General features: G+C 48.5%; 2 protein-coding genes across 2 annotated transcripts; both read right to left on the bottom strand.

Moving 5' to 3' along the window:
• Positions 1–866: 866 nt before the first annotated feature.
• LOC142831499 (pancreatic adenocarcinoma up-regulated factor-like) lies at positions 867–2852 on the bottom strand. The gene is made up of 4 exons (XM_075941687.1): positions 2775–2852; positions 2606–2686; positions 2298–2400; positions 867–1277 (listed from the first exon to the last, which is right to left on the bottom strand). The coding sequence occupies exons 2-4, from the start codon at positions 2676–2678 to the stop codon at positions 959–961; spliced, it is 495 nt and encodes a 164-aa protein (XP_075797802.1). The 5' UTR covers positions 2679–2686; positions 2775–2852; the 3' UTR covers positions 867–958.
• Positions 2853–15943: 13091 nt separating this feature from the next.
• On the bottom strand, positions 15944–17843 carry LOC142831498 (pancreatic adenocarcinoma up-regulated factor-like). The gene is made up of 4 exons (XM_075941686.1): positions 17781–17843; positions 17612–17692; positions 17312–17414; positions 15944–16356 (listed from the first exon to the last, which is right to left on the bottom strand). Exons 2-4 carry the CDS (start codon positions 17682–17684, stop codon positions 16038–16040), a joined length of 495 nt encoding a protein of 164 aa, XP_075797801.1. The 5' UTR covers positions 17685–17692; positions 17781–17843; the 3' UTR covers positions 15944–16037.
• Positions 17844–18856: the final 1013 nt, after the last annotated feature.

Here is an 18856-nt window from a genome sequence, read left to right on the forward strand (position 1 = left end):
CCAAGGAAGCTAGGTCTTGCTTGACAGTTTGTTTCTATTCTTTGTAACCTGGTTTTCCATTTGTATTGAGATTTTGTTAAAGAGTTATCTCTACATTTGTGGCATGAGACCCAAGTGGATCTTCTTGGGCTACTTTGCCACAACAGGTGATATAAATTATCAGCACCCTTAGCAGCACTCTGGGCCCCTTTATTTGTGTCTATATCTGTGCGGTGTGCATGTGATGTATATGTCTGTGAGTGTGCACGAGAGTGAGGAAAGGCACACACTTACATGTGCGTACATGCATGTGGAGGCCAGAGATTGACCTTGAGTGTCTTTCTCTGTTCCTCTCTGGCTTATTCGTGAGCCAAGATCTCTTCACTGAAGCCAGCCCTTGCAGATTTGGCTGGACTAGCTGGCCACTGAGCACCGAGGATCAGCCTGTCTCTGCTCCTCCCCAACAGGTCCCATGGCTGTGGTTATATTTGGGTAGGTGCTGGGGAACCAAACCTGGGTTCTCATTTTTGCACAGCAAGCCCTTTACACATTGAGCCATCCCCCCAGCTCCTCCAGCCACACCCTTTTTTTTGATCCCTCAGTGCCAAGAAGCTTGGTGAGACCCAGCTCTTGGCAAATGTTTAGTGGCCTCCCTGAGGACCCCTGAACACCCAGAGAAGCCTGGAACAATGTAGAGTCAGCAGAGGACAGCCGAGTGTGGACCACATACACAGAACAGGACACAGTGGTGGTGTCTGAGCTGACACGCAGAGACTATAGCCTAGGGTCATTGTAGGCAGAGCCTAATCCTTGCCTGATCTACTTCTACCCACCCTTCATTTCAGTTCACAGAGACTGCTCAGAACAAATCCCACCTGGACACAGAGTTCATGCAGATGTTGTATTTATTAGTGGGTTCAGTTTGGAAATCGGGGAGGGGAATTAACACAGACCGCTTCAGCTTGCGTGGCCATGCGCCTTAGTCTGTGCACGTCCCACTTGCACTCCCCCACACAAATTTGATGGCCCTTAACCCACCCCTCACATAAAAGCCACAGAAACCCTTGAGCACATGGTCAGCATTTTGAGGGTAATCGGAGAACTCATTGGGACCTTTAAGGGACCCAAAATACTGATCCCGTGGCCTGCTGGTGTACAGGACTATTTGCTGAATATAGGTTCTGTATGTGCCGAAGACCCAGAGGACGTGTTCATCCTCGCTCAGAGTTAGCACCACAGGAGTCCCCTCGGCGTAGCCACTTACATCACCCCAGTTGTGATCATGCTCCGCCTGGACACTAGGAGAGAGGACAAGCTTAGGACCCTCATCCAGACATGGCGTGACCTGCCTCCTGGTCCATGGTGCCCCTCCCTGCTCTCTTCTGACTTCTTGAGACACACAAACAAGTCCCTCACTTGGAAAGCCACTCTCAGACACTGTGGTCCTTACTCAGCCTGCTGGGGACTCAGTCCCCCCACATGCACAGTGACATCACAAGCAGAGCAGAACCTGGTTACCTGCTCAGGAGACCTTCAGACAGAACAGCTACTGTCACGAGAAACTGACCCTGGCCAAGCTGGGAATTTCTCAGTTTTGGTCACTTATAAGACAACAGCATACCCAGAAGAACAGGTGCCTTCCATGCTCTAGGGGACTTCACCAGCCCCACCCACTGACTCCACTGGCATCCTCATCCTTCCGGCCTCAAGGAGGGTGAACCCCACTATGAAAGGCCTACTTTGAGTTTTCTGCTTCCAGCATATCATGCCACTAATAATCAGTCAGAGCTCCCCTCTGACCCTTAGCTCTTAGACTCTAGCCAGACAGCTTAGATTTTGCTTCAAGTGTGGGGACTCAGCACCTTGTGTGTTTGACTTGAGTAGGCAGGTGCATCTCCAACCTTGATCAACCAAGATGGGCTGATCAAATGGATTAAAAATGGATTCTATAATAACAAGAGTGTAATCAAGAGAGGTTTTTTGGGGACAGAGACAAGACAAAAGGTTTGTCTAGTGGCTTCCTGACTATAAACATCAAATAGCTTTAACCAGTCACCAGGAGCCAAATGGGAACTCTGTGGGAAGACACCATTGATCAGTCACCCAACAGGGCTACGGAATAACTCAGTTTCTCTGCCTCTGTCCTCTGTGTGTGTGTGTCTCTCTCTCTCCATCCCACCTCTCTCTCTCTCTTTCTCTCTCTCTCTATCGCTCTCTCTCCCTCTCCCTCTAGACCATGTACTTATAGATGGGTTCCTGAAACTGGAAGAATTGGGACAGGACACAGCAGGAGGAGCCGTGACCCCGCTCATACTTACCCCATGATCACGTTATTCCGAACATACATGCGAACTCCTGTTAGGTTTTTTCCCTCAGGTATGGAAGTACAGAAAGGTGTGCCCGTTGTTGTGCCATGATAATCTGTGTGGACAGAAACCCAGCAAGGAGAAAGTCCACTCAGCCATGTGGAGGGCCTGTCTTCCCACCCTTGAAGCCAGGGAGGTTGTCCTGCGACCTCATTTAGTCTGTGGCAAAGGCTGAGAAGTGTCCCTGGGCTCCGGGGTTGAGAAAGATGAGGTGGCCACCAGAGAGAGGAGCAGAGGTGCACACCCCACAGCTGGCTTACCATCTGCCGAAAGGGCTGGGGTCCCCAGCAAGGCAAGAATCACCAACAGCAGCATGACCTCCGGCTGAAACATCTCAAGATCTGAGAGAAAGAGCAAAGATGACCTAACTCCTAGTCAGGGAACCAGCTGGACTTCGCCATGCCCGCCCCTGGGAGCCATGCGCCTTACCTGACTGGGAGAATCTGCCCAGGGTATCTCGTGCCTGGACCTCCTGCCCCTCCCCTTATATGCTCCTGGAGTCTCTTGGGCCCCTGTCCAGAAGGAAGCAGCCACAGGCCACCAGAGGGACAGGAAGGCCCTGGTGGGGGGCTCTTCCTGGGAGAGTTCTCAAAGCCATGTGGGGAGGCTCCAGGACACACTGTGTTTGCCGACTTGGCACTGCAGCTTACATCAACAGGGCTGGTGACAGTGACAGCCATTTATTCCTATTGTCACCTCTGGGTTCTCTCTCATGAGAGCCTGGTCAGAACCTGGTATTACAAGTGGGGGAGGTTTGCTGGGAGCCCTTCCCCAGCTCTGCCAGGCAGGTTTCAACCAGCTCTGCTGAAGGAACAACTGGCCTCAGAAAGTCTACAGAGCAGTAGGAGTCCCAGGCCTCCATAAGCTTAGGCAGCCCCAGGTCTGTCAGTCTTTCCAGAGCCCCTACAAGGTCCTGATGACCTCAGAGAGTCAGGGACCACAATCATGCTCCTGCCCTGCTTAAGGAACAAGGGGCACTTAGTCATTGGCTGCTTGACCTGTCACTCAGGTGTTCAAGGTGGTCTCCCTCATAGACTGGATTTAGGAACAGGACGGGTGAACAGGTGCCGAGGGACTCGGAGGTTTTGGGGATAGAAAGACACACAAGACGTTAACAGGAGCCACAATTAGAGGCAGAGACTGAGGGGAGGGTGAACTCTCTTGTCCATCCCATCTGTAGCACCTGAAACCAGACCAGGGTGTGTGTCTGTCTGTCTGTTTGTCTGTCTGTCTGTTTGTGTGAATGTGTATGTTTTGTGTTTGTGTGTGTCTCTGTGTGTCTCTGTGTCTGTGTGTATGTCTGTGTGTCTGTGTGTTTGTCTCTGTGTCTCTTTTTCTATGTGTTTGTGTGTCTTTGTGTCTGTGTTTGTGTGCCTCTGTGTGTCTGTGTGCCTGTATATTGTGTGTGTCTGTGTCTTTGTCTATATTAATGGGATTGAACCCGAACCACAGATACATTTGGCATGTGCTCTCCCTGAGCTTTTAAGGGTCTTCCGTTTCTGTGTTACTTGTATGTGCATGTAGATTCGGAGTTCATGCATGTGTGTGCACATGTCAGTGTACATTAGGTGTCTTCTTATTTTTCCCCTCCTTCTCCCTTTCCTCTTCCTCCTCTTCTTCCTCCTCCTCTTTTTTATTTCTTGAAGACAGGGTCTTTCTATCACCCAGGCTGGCCTGGACTAGGTTTGCCTCAGATACACAGAGATCTACCCCATCTCCCAAATGCTGATATTAAAAGCCTGAAATACTCCTATTTTTAATTTTAAACATTTTTATGTATATGGGTCATTTTGCCTGCACAAATGTCTGTGTACCACTTTTATGTTCAGAATGCTTGGAGGCCAGAAGAAGGTAGCAGAACCCCTCGAACTGGAGTTACAGACAGTTGTGTTAGTGCCGGAGTCCAGCCCCGCTCCTTGGGAAGAACAGCTGCTGAGCCACCTCTCCAGGCCTTTATCCCTGCTTTTAGACCATCTCTATCTAATCCTAGAGCTCCCTGGTTCGGTTAGACTGGCTTGTCAACAGGCCCCTAGGATCCTCCTGTCTCCCCACTTTCTCTGTACTGGCATTACAACCATGCATGGCCACAGCCAGTCTTTTTTTTTTTTTTTAAGACAGGGTCTTTGGGCTGGGCTCCAACTCCCAGAGATCGCCTGCCCCTGCCTCCCAAGTGCTGGGATTAAAGAGACGAGCCACCACTGCCCAGCTGCTTTGCTTAATCTTTAAAACATATTGTGAATTCAGAACTTTGAGAGAAATGTAAGCTGAGAAACAGCAAAAGTAGAGGAAGATATATAAATATATATGCATCACCGAATTGTGGCGCTTTTTCTCTCAAGGAGCCTGCACGCCTGTCCTGGTGCCGTGTACCATCGTCTTCCTATGCACTCTCTGCTTAAATACTTGCTAAGAAATTCACTAATGTTGCTTTGCTCTGGTTCAAACAGAAGTTCTCTTATGGGGCATAGATAAGGTTCTGGCTTTATGTAAACAGAAGTCCCTAAACAGGAAGGGAAATCCTCCAGCTGCTGTGGGTTTGTTGAGCGGTGTCTCCCTGCAGAAGCCCTTCTCTTGGGCTTCTCTGGATATTTCTGTAGCTGCGGGTGAGCTGAGTTTGCCTTGATTGCTCTTCATCATCTCAGCCTCACTTCTCTGGCTTCTGTTTCTTTTGTTTCTCCTTTCCTTTGTTTTCTGACTAGAGACCCATCAAGTATTTAATACATGTCTCCAGCCATCAGCTAGGAAAACCCAAAGTCTCCATACACTTGTCTTGGGTCAGAGAGAGGAGCACACAGCTTGCCTAGGAAGACATCGCTAAAGGAATGACCCAGGACATGTTCTGAGCTGCCCTCTGCATAGACAAGTTCAGGAGCCTTGCCTCGATTCTGTTCAGATGAACTGACTCTGGGGTGATCCCAGAGAAGCTAACCTGGTTAGGAGTTACATTTTCAGACCCAAGCATTTATTGGCCAACTAGTTGCTGAAGAGGACTCTTGTCTCTTTCTATTGGTGCTAAGGTTCTTCTGTCTGCCATCTCTCCCCCACTAAGCTACCTTACTGAATCTAAGTGTGGTATACACCTGCAGGAGCCCCTGGAGGCTGGAAGGGGGTGGCAGATCCCTGGAAATAGTGACAGGTGTTTGGGAGCTGCTATTTGTGTGCTGGGAACCAAACCCCAGTTCTCTGCAAGAGCAGTAAGCGCTCTTAACAGGCCAACCATCTCTCCATTCCCCTCCCCAGCTGTCTTTAGAAAGCTTGTTAAGCGTCCTGGATAAGTGGTCAGTGTCTCTCCTGGCAAGGACATGCAACCTTCCATGTCAGCCTCCGGCTTTTCCTCACGGGGACTCTCTGACTCTCACCCTGGTTCTAGATTCTAATGAACAATGCTTGGGAAAGTGGCCTTCAAAAATTTTCAAAGCTGAAATGGATGAAGAGAATTTTTATGGTTTCTTTGTTACCCAGATGTTCAGTGCTTCTAAGCCTATCTTTAGAACTTTGACAAGAAGACATAACCTGACATCCTCAGAAGCCTGCAACACTCCTAGAGGAATCCTGCCGCCTAGCTGTGGGAATACCAGCACCAAGAAAATGCCTGTATAGGACAAATCAATGTTGTCTAGACCAGAAATGGGGAACCCAGAGTAAGGAGTACCTGAGATCTCCGGAGGCAGAGGGTCAGAGCTCTACGAGTTCAAGACCAGCCTGGTCTTCAGAGCTATCTCCAGGAAAGTCACAGCTCTATAAACAGACCCTGTCTAAAAAACCGCATTTCCCCAGCTTTTAAGGGGAAACAGAATTAAGGTCTATTTCATATCATACACGAATATTTTCTCCTTTTCTTTTAGGTGCACAGGTAACTAGAGAGACAACATGAAGCCACAGGCAATCAATCATCTATTCCTGACCCAGCCTTTAGGCCGAGTTTGACATATTTGGGGGGCAACTTTATGGTAACAAAGACTTTTATATAATTCTGCCTAATCATAGTGCAGGTTAAAAGGCATGACTTAGAAACCAGCTTCTCTAAAACTGCAGCATAAGAGGTTTTCATTTTCTTTCATTTATTTTGGGGCACAAGGGATTAATATAAAGATCTGACTGTTCCAGGCGAGGGCTCTACCACTGATCCTCATCCCAGCCCTAATATACAGGTTTGTTTGTTTGTATGTGTGTCTCTAGGACAGTTATTCAAGGTGCCTATAAAGCCAATTCCAGATAAAGCATAGCATTCAAGAGTTCAGTGTTGGATTTGAAGTGCAGCTCCATTGAGAGATGCCTGCCTGGCATGCACCTGGATTCAACACCCAGTACTGTCTAACTTGGGCATGGTGTCACATTCCTGTAATCCAAGAACTTGAGAGGCAGAGAATCAAGTATTGTATGAGACTTGTCCTAGGATGGCAGGAACAAATGTCTATTCATCCCAGATAGGAACCAATGACATAAAAGTTAGGACACCAGAGAGGTCGGCACATGGTGGACAAGTAGCCACATAGCCAGGAAGGAAGATTTAGAGAGAGAATAAGGAAGCCCCAAGAACCAGAAAATCCTACTTAGCTCTGGTCAGCACTCAGAAGAAAGCCCAAAGAGAAGAAAAAGAGAAAGTTACACCTTCTGAGGCAGGACTCAGAGAGGCAGGCTGCTCCAACAGAGCCTCATGGACGGCCCCCAGAGCACTAGCCAGAGGAGGGAATTCTGGGAACAAAATCACATCTCACTAAGGGAATAATTGTTCCTCCTACCTGTTTTATATAGCCTCAAGTGGACCAGCCTTCCTGAGGAGTGGTCCTTCGCTATGTGATTGGTTCACACAGCCGGATTAACTCTTGAGGAGCAGACAGAGGATGTCTCCATCCACAAGAGTATTCCATGGTCCACTGTAACCAGGGTAGGGTGTTCTTCACCCTCCTGAGAGTGCTCCTAGACTTTGGATGCCGTCATCTGAATGAAAAACCTGTCCCTCTGGCAGGACTGTACTGCATTGAAAAAAACACTAGCCCACCACAGCCTGTGCCCCTCACCTCCCCCCTTCCCTCTGTCTGGATAAAAACTGTTACGTTACATCCCTAAAGTCAGCCACCAAGGTCTATTCCCTTCTTTGGCCACTTCCTCCTCCTGAAGCTGACTACTGAAGTCCAGTAATCAATAGTTCTCTTTGGCTCATTTAATTAGCATGCCCAATTAAAATGAAACACTTCATCCTAACATGGGTTTTCCCCTTCACCTTTATAAACCACAGCTTGCCTCTGGGATCATCTGTCTCCGCTCTATTCTGAGGCAGTCCTTGTCCCTCTGGGACAAATATCCCTGGCCTCTCATCCCTTGTTCCCTTCCCATTAATACTGGTTTTCTGTGTCTCTTACGTCCACATCCTAGCCCATTTTAACATAGATCTCCCCTTCTCCTCCTCTTAAAAACTACACCTGCAGGGTCTTTTGCTGCTGATTTTCTGCCTGAGTCAGAGAGCAGCCACTTTAACGTTCCTTCCCTGCCGCCAACACTTAATAAAGGCTCTCTCTGTGAGAACAGGTGTGTGCTATGACATGCAGGAATACGCAGCCATTATTCAACTGTCATTTCATGAGGCCAAAACATCAGAACTCAGCATTCTGTTGGAGGATTAAACCAAGACGTAGGCATATTGGAGCTATTGCCTTGTGAATGAATTGGCTGCTTTCTGACTGCAGATTTCTCCCATAACTTACTCCCAGCTGTTACAAATTTGGAATCTATTTCTCCCACAGTTCAGCAGTATTTGATCATTTATTGGGCACAATTTCCCCCTATGCATTTGTGGCATACTTATTTATAAGATTCCCTAGCTATGTGTGAAGACAATCACACATTTGAAAAAAAAAAACAATCCTCTTTCCCACAAGCAGTTACGTCACCAATTTGGTTTTAAGATAAACTATTACGGAAAGAATATAATCTTATTGACTAAGACATGTAGCCAGCTGTAGAATTTGTTGAGGTAATAGTGCAAAGTACCCTAACTGCAGTACCAGGGACAATAATGAACTCTCTGCACGGGTCCCTCATCTCAGTTCTATGGCCTTTGTTCAGACCCTCAGAATTAGATGCCCTGACTAGCCAGGGTGAGCTACAAAATATAAGCTAACTTCATAGTCCCAAGGAAGAGTTACAAGTTTCTCTTTCTATGGTCCCGGGTTACATGCCGGACAGACAAATATATCTTCAGATTGAAAATGCTTTTAATGTCCCTGAGCCTTGGCGAGGGCTGAGTGGACTCCTGTGCCATGTGCCAGCCACTTGCACTCCTGCAGCAGCCTCTGAGGACACGCTTGTAAACAAACAAGTCTCCAGTCCCAGAAAGCCTGGCTTTTATGGCCAGTAATCACAGAATGCTTAAGATGTTTTATACACTCAAAGGTACAGGATATAACACACAGTTTCCTTATTGCTCTTACTAGTTTAGTCCTACAAGGTTACCTCTACACATAAGATAACAAAAGGAGTTCGACTTCTGCAGCTGCGCTGTGTAGCCCACTACTTGGGGAGTTAAGAAAATGCTCCTTCCTTCCTCTCTGGGCTTATTGCAGTAGGAGTTGTTGGAATAACTCCGCGTCTTCTCATTTACTTAAGAAATGGCATGTGACCTTCAGATGAATACCTGCAAGATTATGTGGGTCTTCATTGAGCTGGGTAGAACAAAGAGAGTTAGCAGAAGATGTAGCAGAAGCTGGAACAGAAGCTGGAAGAAATTAGCAAAAATGTAAAAGAATAAAGAATGCTGGAAAACGAAGAAGAAGAAGAAGAAGAAGAAGAAGAAGAAGAAGAAGAAGAAGAAGAAGAAGAAGAAGAAGAAGAAGAAGAAGAAGAAGAAGAAGAAGAAGAAGAAGAAAGGCCGGGTGGTGGTGGCGCACGCCTTTAATCCCAGCGCTTGGGAGGCAGAGGCAGGCGGATCTCTGTGAGTTCGAGGCCAGCCTGGTCTACAAGAGCTAGTTCCAGGACAGGAACCAAAAACTACGGAGAAACCCTGTCTCGAAAAAAAAAAAAAGAAGAAGAAGAAGAAAAAAAAACGGAGCAGAAAATTGAAGTTGGATTAGAATTGAGATAGAAAATTAGAGCTAAGAAATTATAGACAATTAGGACAGAAAAATTAAAATAGAGGCAGAAGAAAAAAGAGAACAATAAAGAGACAAGCTGGGGGAAAGTCCCCTGTGAGCTGATTAATTTCATTTACCCTTAGATATTTCCTTGTTGACTCTAGCACATCAACTGGAACATGAAGGAGTCTGGAGGGACTGGTACCCCCCCCCCAAAGACCACGTTTGGTGTGTAGGTGTGGTTTGCGACTAATCTGGGGTCTGGGTGGAACCCCCTCACCCATGCATAGGTCTCCTTCAGCATCAAATAATAAACGCACACATTTTGTCATTGATAGAAGCAGCAAAGAGAGAGGGAAGCACCTTTGAGGAGTTCCCTTAATCTTTTGGGGACCTAGACACACATAAAACCAGATCCTTGGCTTCGATGCCGAAAATTACTTCAAGATAAGCCAGTAAGAAGCAGAGTTGGACTTTATTCAGAATAGAGAGCTGCCCGGGAGAGGAATAAGGCTCCTTGAGAACAAGGATGTGGCTTCTCTAAGAAGAGTCAAACTCAAATGTCTTGACATCAGCTGTCAAGTCCAAAGGAGACTCCAGGTCCCCAGACTCCAAATGACATCCAGAGAGCAGAAGGCTCAGCCTGAACTGTGGGAGGACTTCTGGTGGGTAGGTGAAAGCCAGCATGTCTAGGAACTTGTGAAGCTGGGTCCCCTCTACCAAAAAAAAGTCATTTCCCTTCTCTCTGGAAGAAGGGACAAATGGCTATGTGTGGTATCTATTATCATATCAAAGCTCACACTGGCCTCCAGGCTCCCTCAGTATCTCATTACCTGTTACACATTTCCCAGTCCATGCTGGCGTCCTAGCCCCTCTCACCTCCTCCCCTACCCGAAAGTCCCCAGCTCATTGGCTTCCCTGCTCCAGCTACTCATTCTCCTTAGAACCCTGCTGTTTCTGGGTATTTCACACTTATTCTCTCTTGCTCTCCATCTCCCCCCTTCTCCCTCTCTCTTGCTCTCTCTCTCTCCCCTCTCTCTCTCCCCTCTCTCTCTCTGTCTCTCACGCGCGCGCACGTTCTCCCTCTCTCTGTCTCTGTCTCTCTCTGTGTATTTCTCTCTCTCTCTCTCCTCTCCCCCCTCCCCCCTCCCCCCCCTTCCGCTCCTGCTTCTCTCCAGTCCAGGTCTACTCTGCTGGCCAGGTTCAGCCTCTCTTTCTCTCTCTGCTCTGGACTCTCCCTGTTGCCTCCGGCTGTTCTCTCTCATGTTTGTAGTGAAAACTTCCCCTTGACCAGACTAAGAAGCAATCATGCCATCAGTTTATATGTCAGTCATGAATACCATTTTGAGGACTCTCAAATTACATCCAAGGGTTGTGAAGACCCTTCTCTATTGATAAATGAGATTACAGGTGCCATCCAGGTGCCTTACATGGAATTACAATGTGACCAAACAAAGCCAGGAGTCACAAAATGTTTAATGCTTGTCCTCTTACTGAAAATATGGTTTCTGATGAGATTCCTAGGAAACATCAGGCTGTTTCGCTGAGAAACTCTCTGCAGTCCAGGCCTTGTCTTCTGTTGTGCTATTGGTGAATTGTTTGTTCCTTAAAGACTGAGGTCAGCTGCAGTCTGAGTGGTTATTTGGAGTTACATGCCAAGGAAGCTCAGGTCTTGTTCGGCAGTTTGTTTCTATTCTTTGTAACCTGGTTTGCCATTTGTCTTGAGATTTTGTTGAACAGTAATCTCTAGATTATGAGAGCCAAGTGGATTGTCTCAGGCTACTTTGCCACACCAAGTGACATAAATTACCTACTATCTAAGGTTTGCACACCTGTAGGATGGTACATTCGTTAGGAACATAGATTGCAATTCTTACATTAGGTGTGACATCAAACTTTGGAATCCTAGCACTGGGAGATGGTGGAAGGAAGCCTTGTTCAAAGGCATCTTCTTTTACTACACCCAAGTTAAAGGTCAGTCTAGATTGCATGAGATCCTGTTTCAAAACTGCCTAACCTGGCCAGGCAGGGTTCTCTAGGAGGCAGAGGCAGGAGGATCTCTATTGGTCTGAGGCAAGCCAGAAGTACATAGTAGCGATCTGTCTCAAAATAACATGTCTAACAACTAAAGAAGATTAAGATCCTTTGAGTTGGTTTGATTTTTGCCTTTTTGAGAGAAGGCCAATGTGACCTTGCCGGTGATGCAGGGTCCAAGCCCCTGATTATATCACACACATTCAGAAGAAACCAGCCGTATATCCTTCTGAAGCAATCTAGGCCTATGAGAAAAGAAGGTTCCATATGTCCCCTTGACCCACCTTTGGTGACCTTCAATATTACAGCTGTTGTTTCTCCAGAGATGCCAGGAAGACGTGCTACCTCCCTGTGGCCCCTGGATCCTCTAGATCAGTAGTTCTCAACCTGTGGGTCTTGACCACCTGAAAACACATTTTTCTGATGGTCTTAGAAGCTGAGACACCTCTCAGTAGCAAAATGGCAGCTATGAAATAACAACAAAAATAAATTTACAGTCTGGGGTTCCAAGACCATCGCAAACATGTGTTTTCCCATGGTCGCCTGCACTGCTGTTGTTTACCTTGGTTCTCCTCAGCAGTCCCTCCTGGACAGCCCAGGATGGGTCACAATGCCTGGGGTGCGGCCTCAGCTTAGCTGCAGTCCAGTTCTAAAGATGCAGGGCTCGGTCTTCTGCTTCACCTTCCTCAGAGGTTCGGGGTAGGAAGGTGAACACCTGCTTCTTCTCCATGGAGGCTAAGAGCAGGGATTGGGGTGTGGAGAGTCAGAGCATCCTTGTCTTCGTGGGCACCCCAAGCACAGTGGAGCAGTGAGAGAACCCTGGCTCCTGGCCTTCCTTCCCCGGGACACACTCACCTCCCGCAGCCCTGAGGGAATGCTCTGGCCTTATGCCCTCATCTTCACCCAGCACTCCCTTCTTAGCCTCTGCTTCCCTAGCCTGACCTGGGAGAGCCCACTCAGGGCTGGAATGCCCAGCTGGGTTAAGGGTGGAGCCCATCCTCAGGAGAGGGACTTCCAGTTCAGAAAAGCTCACAGAGGCTAAGGGTCCCTCCTCCAGGTAGTTCTGGAGACCAGGGGGCCCCTTGGCAGTTACAGATGACTGACAGGAGGGTGCCATGTCCTGTCTGTCCTAGCGGCACAAGACCATGTGCTTCGCTCTCTGTCTCGGGCCCTTTGCTCTACTCAGGAAAAGCGATGGACTTCTGTAGGGGCTGGATCTCGACTGTCTTCACCAGGCTCTGCCTCCAGGGTTCTATGGCTCTACTAAGGCGCCCTGAGGGTCGTGTTGCCAAGGGAGTGAATAAAAGGACAGTATGCTGTGGGGAGGGGCCGACAAGAGGGCTCAGCACTCAAGAGCACTTGCTGGGTTTGTAGAGGACCAGAATTCATATAAATAAAGACAAAACTGTGCCATGATGGAGCTCCCCTTTAATCCCAGCACTCGGGAGGGAGAGGCAGGTGGATCTCTGTGAGTTCGAGTCCCACCTGGTCTACAGAGCAAGTTCCAGGACAGCCAGGGCTACAAAAAGAAACCCTATCTGGAAAAACCTAAATAAAAAACTAAAAAAAAAAACTAAAATAAAAAAAATTGGGCATATAGTTCAATAGAGTGCTTTCCTAAATCCAGTCTTGAGAAGTGCAGGTGGTGGTCATCATCATCATCATCATCATCATCAAGGACTGGGAGAGTTAGCTCAACATGTAAAGACATGAAGGCGCCTGTCACCAAACAAAGCGTTCAGTCCCTGGGATCTGCATGGTAGAGAAAAAAACTCTTGCAAGCTGTTTTTTTGACATCCACACTCACGCCATGTACACTTGTACCTACACACACACACACACACACACACACACACACACACAATTAAAAAGGCATGATGGTCCAGATGTGTAATATCAGCACTGAGGAGGTAGAGGGAGAGTTCACAGTCACCTCTGCTACATAGTTTGTTCAGGGCAAACCAGGGCAACACGAAATTGCCTTTAAAAATTAAGGAACTAACTCACTAAAGGGGAGGGGAGGGGAGGAGAGAGAGAGAGATCTTTAGGAAGCAGAGGGGGAAGGGGCTGTCCTCAAAGGGCAGAGAAGGGAAGGAGCCACTGGTCCCTGAAACATCAAAGAGGGGAATCTCTGGTGAAGCGTGCTCTGGGAACCAGGACAGAGCGCAGCTTCCAGGAAGGAACAGTTACTCCTTTATGTGAGTATGCTGGCTCCACCTCACCCCAGCACCCAACTGCAGTTCCGTGCACACTGCAGCGCCCCCTGCCGAGCACCTGGTAGAAACTCGCAGGAGCTGTGGCAGTGAAATGGCCAGCGCCCTGCATGGGGGTGGGCACAACCCCGTGCCACCTGCCCTGTGTGCCCAGCTCTGATGCTAGCCCACCTTCGGTGCAACTATCTGTTATGGGATCTGATTCCCTCTTCTGATTTGCACGTGGACAGATCACTCATGTACGTAAAATACTGGAATAAATAAATCTTTTTTTAAAAGACTAGGTAAAGTCAAATTACTTACAAAGGAGGAAGAGGAGGAGGAGGAGGAGGAGGAGGAGGAGGAGGAGGAGGAGGAGGAGGAGGAGGAGGAGGAGGAAGAGACAGTCACTTTTAAGGCTGCATGATCCTGTTCCTGATCCAGCTGTCTCGTCTCTTGGAGAGGCACTGCAAGACACGTGCCTGCCCCAAGGAAGGGTGAGGAGATGAGCCCACTTAGCACAGAATCTGAATTTCTTTCTTACCAAACCAGGAGATAAACAATGGATAGAACCCCAGAAAGGTGGACCACCGAGGTCCTGTGGGAGAGCCACATCCAAGCCCAGTGGCTTTCATTTCCCTCTGCACAGCTAAGGACAGCTACCCATGCACACTTTCCAAATGTTTAACCCTTGCTGGTCTGAAACCCACTGTAGAGAGGAGGCTGGTGTCAAACTCACAGAGATTTGCCTGCCCTTTAAAGAGTGTTGGCTTTAAAGATGTGTACACCGTGTATTGCAATTTTTTTTAAGTTATAGGAGTTTTTAAGCATGGAGCTATAGCTCAGTGACAGCTGTAGCATGGTTGAAATCCCAGGTCTGATGTCCAATCGTAATAATTAAAATAGCTAAATGTAAGAGAAAAAAATGCTAGTTTGTGTCTTAAACAGCAATGAGGATTGTTTATTAAATCTTTAATTTTTTGTTTTGTGATTTTTGTGTTTTTTTTTCTTTTTTTGTTTTGTTTGTTTGATTGATTGTTTTTGTTCTTTGGGAGGTTGAGTCCAGATATTATGTAGCCCAGGCTGTCTCCATACTCAGTGTGTAGCTGAGGATGACCTTGAATTTCCTGATCTGCCCACCTCCACCTCTAAGTGATTTGGGGTCAGGATTCAGACTTCCCAGCTGAACCTCAATGCTGCTATTACTACTGCATGACGCAGGACAAATTTCTTTGCTTCTGTGCCTCAGTTACCTCATTGAGGCAGGGCTAACACTGTCTCTCTATGTAGCCCTGGCTGTCCTGGAACTCACTCTGTAGACCAGGCTGGCTTCAAACTCACAGAGATCTGCCTGTCTCTGCCTCGTGATTTTGGGGATTACAGGTGTGTGCCACCACAGCCAGCTAATTCTTCCTTTGCAAGTGTGTCTGTGTGAATGTGAAAACCAGCTCAGATCCCATTACCTCCAGAAGACTCCCCGAGGCTCTCAGCCTACTTCCCCTCCGCAGGTGGTTTCACGCACCCACCTGTACATAGTCCAGTAATGCAGGAACCTGCAATCACCATGAGTTTCTGCATGGACCCTTATGGGCAAGCAACCCCTCAGAGCCACTCTGGGCCCCTTTCTGTGTGCCTATATCATCTGTGCGGTGTGCATGTGATGTATATGTCTGTGTGTGTGCACGAGAGTGAGGAAAGGCACACACTTACATGTGCGCACATGCATGTGGAGGCCAGAGATTGACCTTGAGTGTCTTTCTCTGTTCCTCTCTGGCTTATTAGTGAGCCAAGATCTCTTCACTGAAGCCAGCCCTTGCAGATTTGGCTGGACTAGCTGGCCACTGAGCACCGAGGATCAGCCTGTCTCTGCTCCTCCCCAACAGGTCCCATGGCTGTGGTTATATTTGGGTAGGTGCTGGGGAACCAAACCTGGGTTCTCATTTTTGCACAGCAAGCCCTTTACACATTGAGCCATCCCCCCAGCTCCTCCAGCCACACCCTTTTTTTGATCCCTCAGTGCCAAGAAGCTTGGTGAGACCCAGCTCTTGGCAAATGTTTAGTGGCCTCCCTGAGGACCCCTGAACACCCAGAGAAGCCTGGAACAATGTAGAGTCAGCAGAGGACAGCCGAGTGTGGACCACATACACAGAACAGGACACAGTGGTGGTGTCTGAGCTGACACGCAGAGACTATAGCCTAGGGTCATTGTAGGCAGAGCCTAATCCTTGCCTGATCTACTTCTACCCACCCTTCATTTCACTTCACAGAGACTGCTCAGAACAAATCCCACCTGGACACAGAGTTCATGCAGATGTTGTATTTATTAGTGGGTTCAGTTTGGAAGTCTGGAGGGGGTGATGTGACACAGACCGCTTCAGCTTGCGTGGCCATGCGCCTTAGTCTGTGCATGTCCCACTTTTACTCCCCCACACAAATTTGATGGCCCTTAACCCACCCCTCACATAAAAGCCACAGAAACCCTTGAGCACATGGTCAGCATTTTGAGGGTAATCGGAGAACTCATTGGGACCTTTAAGGGACCCAAAATACTGATCCCGTGGCCTGCTGGTGTACAGAACTATTTGCTGAATATAGGTTCTGTATGTGCCGAAGACCCAGAGGACGTGTTCATCCTCGCTCAGAGTTAGCACCACAGGAGTCCCCTCGGCGTAGCCATTTACCACGTCCTGGTTCCCATCATGCTCCACCTGGATACTAGGAGAGAGGACAAGCTTAGGACCCTCATCCAGACATGGCGTGACCTGCCTCCCGGTCCATGGCGCCCCTCCCCGCTCTCTTCTGACTTCTTGAGACACACAAGTCCCTCACTTGGAAAGCCACTCTCAGACACTGTGGTCCTTACTCAGCCTGCTGGGGACTCAGTCCCCCCACATGCACAGTGACATCACAAGCAGAGCAGAACCTGGTTACCTGCTCAGGAGACCTTCAGACAGAACAGCTACTGTCACGAGAAGCTGACCTTGGCCAAGCTGGAAATTTCTCAATTTTGGTCACTTATAAATTTCAGTCACTTATAAGACAACAGCAGACCCAGAAGAACAGGTGCCTTCAGTGCTCTAGGGGACTTCACCAGCCCTGCCTACTGACTCCACCGGCATCCTCATCCTTCTTGTCATTCCAGAGCTTTCTCAGCCCTGTTCACACGCTGTCTTCAGCTTGTCTGACTTGTCCCATCTCCATCTCTCATCCTCTAAGCACAAAGCAGAAATCTACTCTAGCCTCAAGGAGGGTGGACCCCACTATGAAAGGCCTCAGGGAGGGTGGACCCCACTATGAAAGGCCTCAAGGAGGGTGGACCCCACTATGAAAGGCCTCAAGGAGGGTGGACCCTACTATGAAAGGCCTGACTCTGGGGTTTCTGCTTCCAGCAAATCATGCCACTAATAATCAGTCAGAGCTCCCCTCTGACCCTCAGCTCTTAAACTAGCGTGACGGGTAGATTTTGCTATCAATTGTGTGGATTCAGGAGACTTTCCTATTGACTTGAGTAGGCAGATGCATCTCCAACCTTCTTTGATCAACCCAAAAGACAGAATAGGACTTTACAAACAGATTCAGTAAGATAGGACTGTGTTCAGGACAGATTCCTGAAACTGGAAGAATTGGGATAGGACACAGCAGGAGGCGCCATGACCCCGCTCATACTTACCCCATGATCACGTTATTCCGAACATACATGCGAACTGCCGTCAAGTTTTTTCCCTCAGGCATGGAAGTACAGAAAGGTGTGCCCGTTGTTGTGCCATGATAATCTGTGTGGACAGAAACCCAGCAAGGAGAAAGTCCACTCAGCCATGTGGAGGGCCTGTCTTCCCACCCTTGAAGCCAGGGAGGTTGTCCTGCGACCTCATTTAGTCTGTGGCAAAGGCTGAGAAGTGTCCCTGGGCTCCGGGGTTGAGAAAGATGAGGTGGCCACCAGAGAGAGGTGCACACCCCACAGCTGGCTTACCATTTGCCGAAAAGGCTGGGGTCCCCAGCATGGCAAGGATCACCAACTGCAGCATGGCCTCCGGCTGGAACATCTCAAGATCTGAGGGAAAGAGCAAAGACGACCTAACTCCTAGTCAGGGAACCAGCTGGACTTCGCCATGCCCACCCCTGGGAGCCATGCGCCTTACCTGACTGGGAGAATCTGCCCAGGGTATCTCGTGCCTGGACCTCCTGCCCCTCCCCTTATATGCTCCTGGAGTCTTTGGGCCCCTGTCCAGAAGGAAGCAGCCACAGGCCACCAGAGGGACAGGAAGGCGCTGGTGGGGGGCTCTTCCTGGGAGAGTTCTCAAAGCCATGTGGGGAGGCTCCCGGACACACTGTGTTTGCCGACTTGGCACTGCAGCTTACATCAACAGGGCTGGTGACAGTGACAGCCATTTATTCCTATTGTCACCTCTGGGTTCTCTCTCATGAGAGCCTGGTCAGAACCTGGTATTACAAGTGGGGGAGGTTTGCTGGGAGCCCTTCCCCAGCTCTGCCAGGCAGGTTTCAACCAGCTCTGCTTTAGGAACAACTGGCTTCAGAAAGTCTACAGAGCAGTAGGAGGCCCAGGCCTCCATAAGCCTAGGCAGCCCCAGGTCTGTCAGACTTTCCAGAGCCCCTACAAGGTCCTGATGACCTCAGAGAGTCAGGGACCACAATCATGCTCCTGCCCTGCTTAAGGAACAAGGGGCACTTAGTCATTGGCTGCTTGGCCTGTCACTCGGGTGTTCAAGGTGGTCTCCCTCATAGACTGGATTTAAGGACAGGACGGGTGAACAGATGCCGAGGGACTCGGAGGTTTTGGGGATAGAAAGATACACAAGACTTAACAGGAGCTACAATTAGAGGCAGAGACTGAGGGGAGGGTGAACTCTCGTGTCCATCCCATCTGTAGCACCTGAGGCCAGTATGTCTGTGTCTGTCTGTCTGTCTGTTTATATGTGTGTGTCTGTGTGTGTATATGTCTGTGTGTGTGCATGTCTGTGTGTGTGTATCTGTGTGTATATGTGTGTGTGTTTGTGTGTGTCTCTGTGTGTCTGTGTATATTTGTGTGTATATCTGTGTGTGTATCTGTTTGTGTCTGTGTATATGTGTGTGTATATGTGTGTCTTGTGTGTATATGTGTATATGTGTGTGTCTGTGTGTATGTGTCTGTGTATATGTGTGTATATGTGTCTGTGTCTGTCTGTGTGTCTGTGTCTGTCTGTGTGTGTCTGTGTAT

The sequence above is a fragment of the Microtus pennsylvanicus genome, chromosome 11, assembly GCF_037038515.1.
Source record: "Microtus pennsylvanicus isolate mMicPen1 chromosome 11, mMicPen1.hap1, whole genome shotgun sequence".
In the NCBI taxonomy this organism is placed as follows: Eukaryota; Metazoa; Chordata; class Mammalia; order Rodentia; family Cricetidae; genus Microtus; species Microtus pennsylvanicus.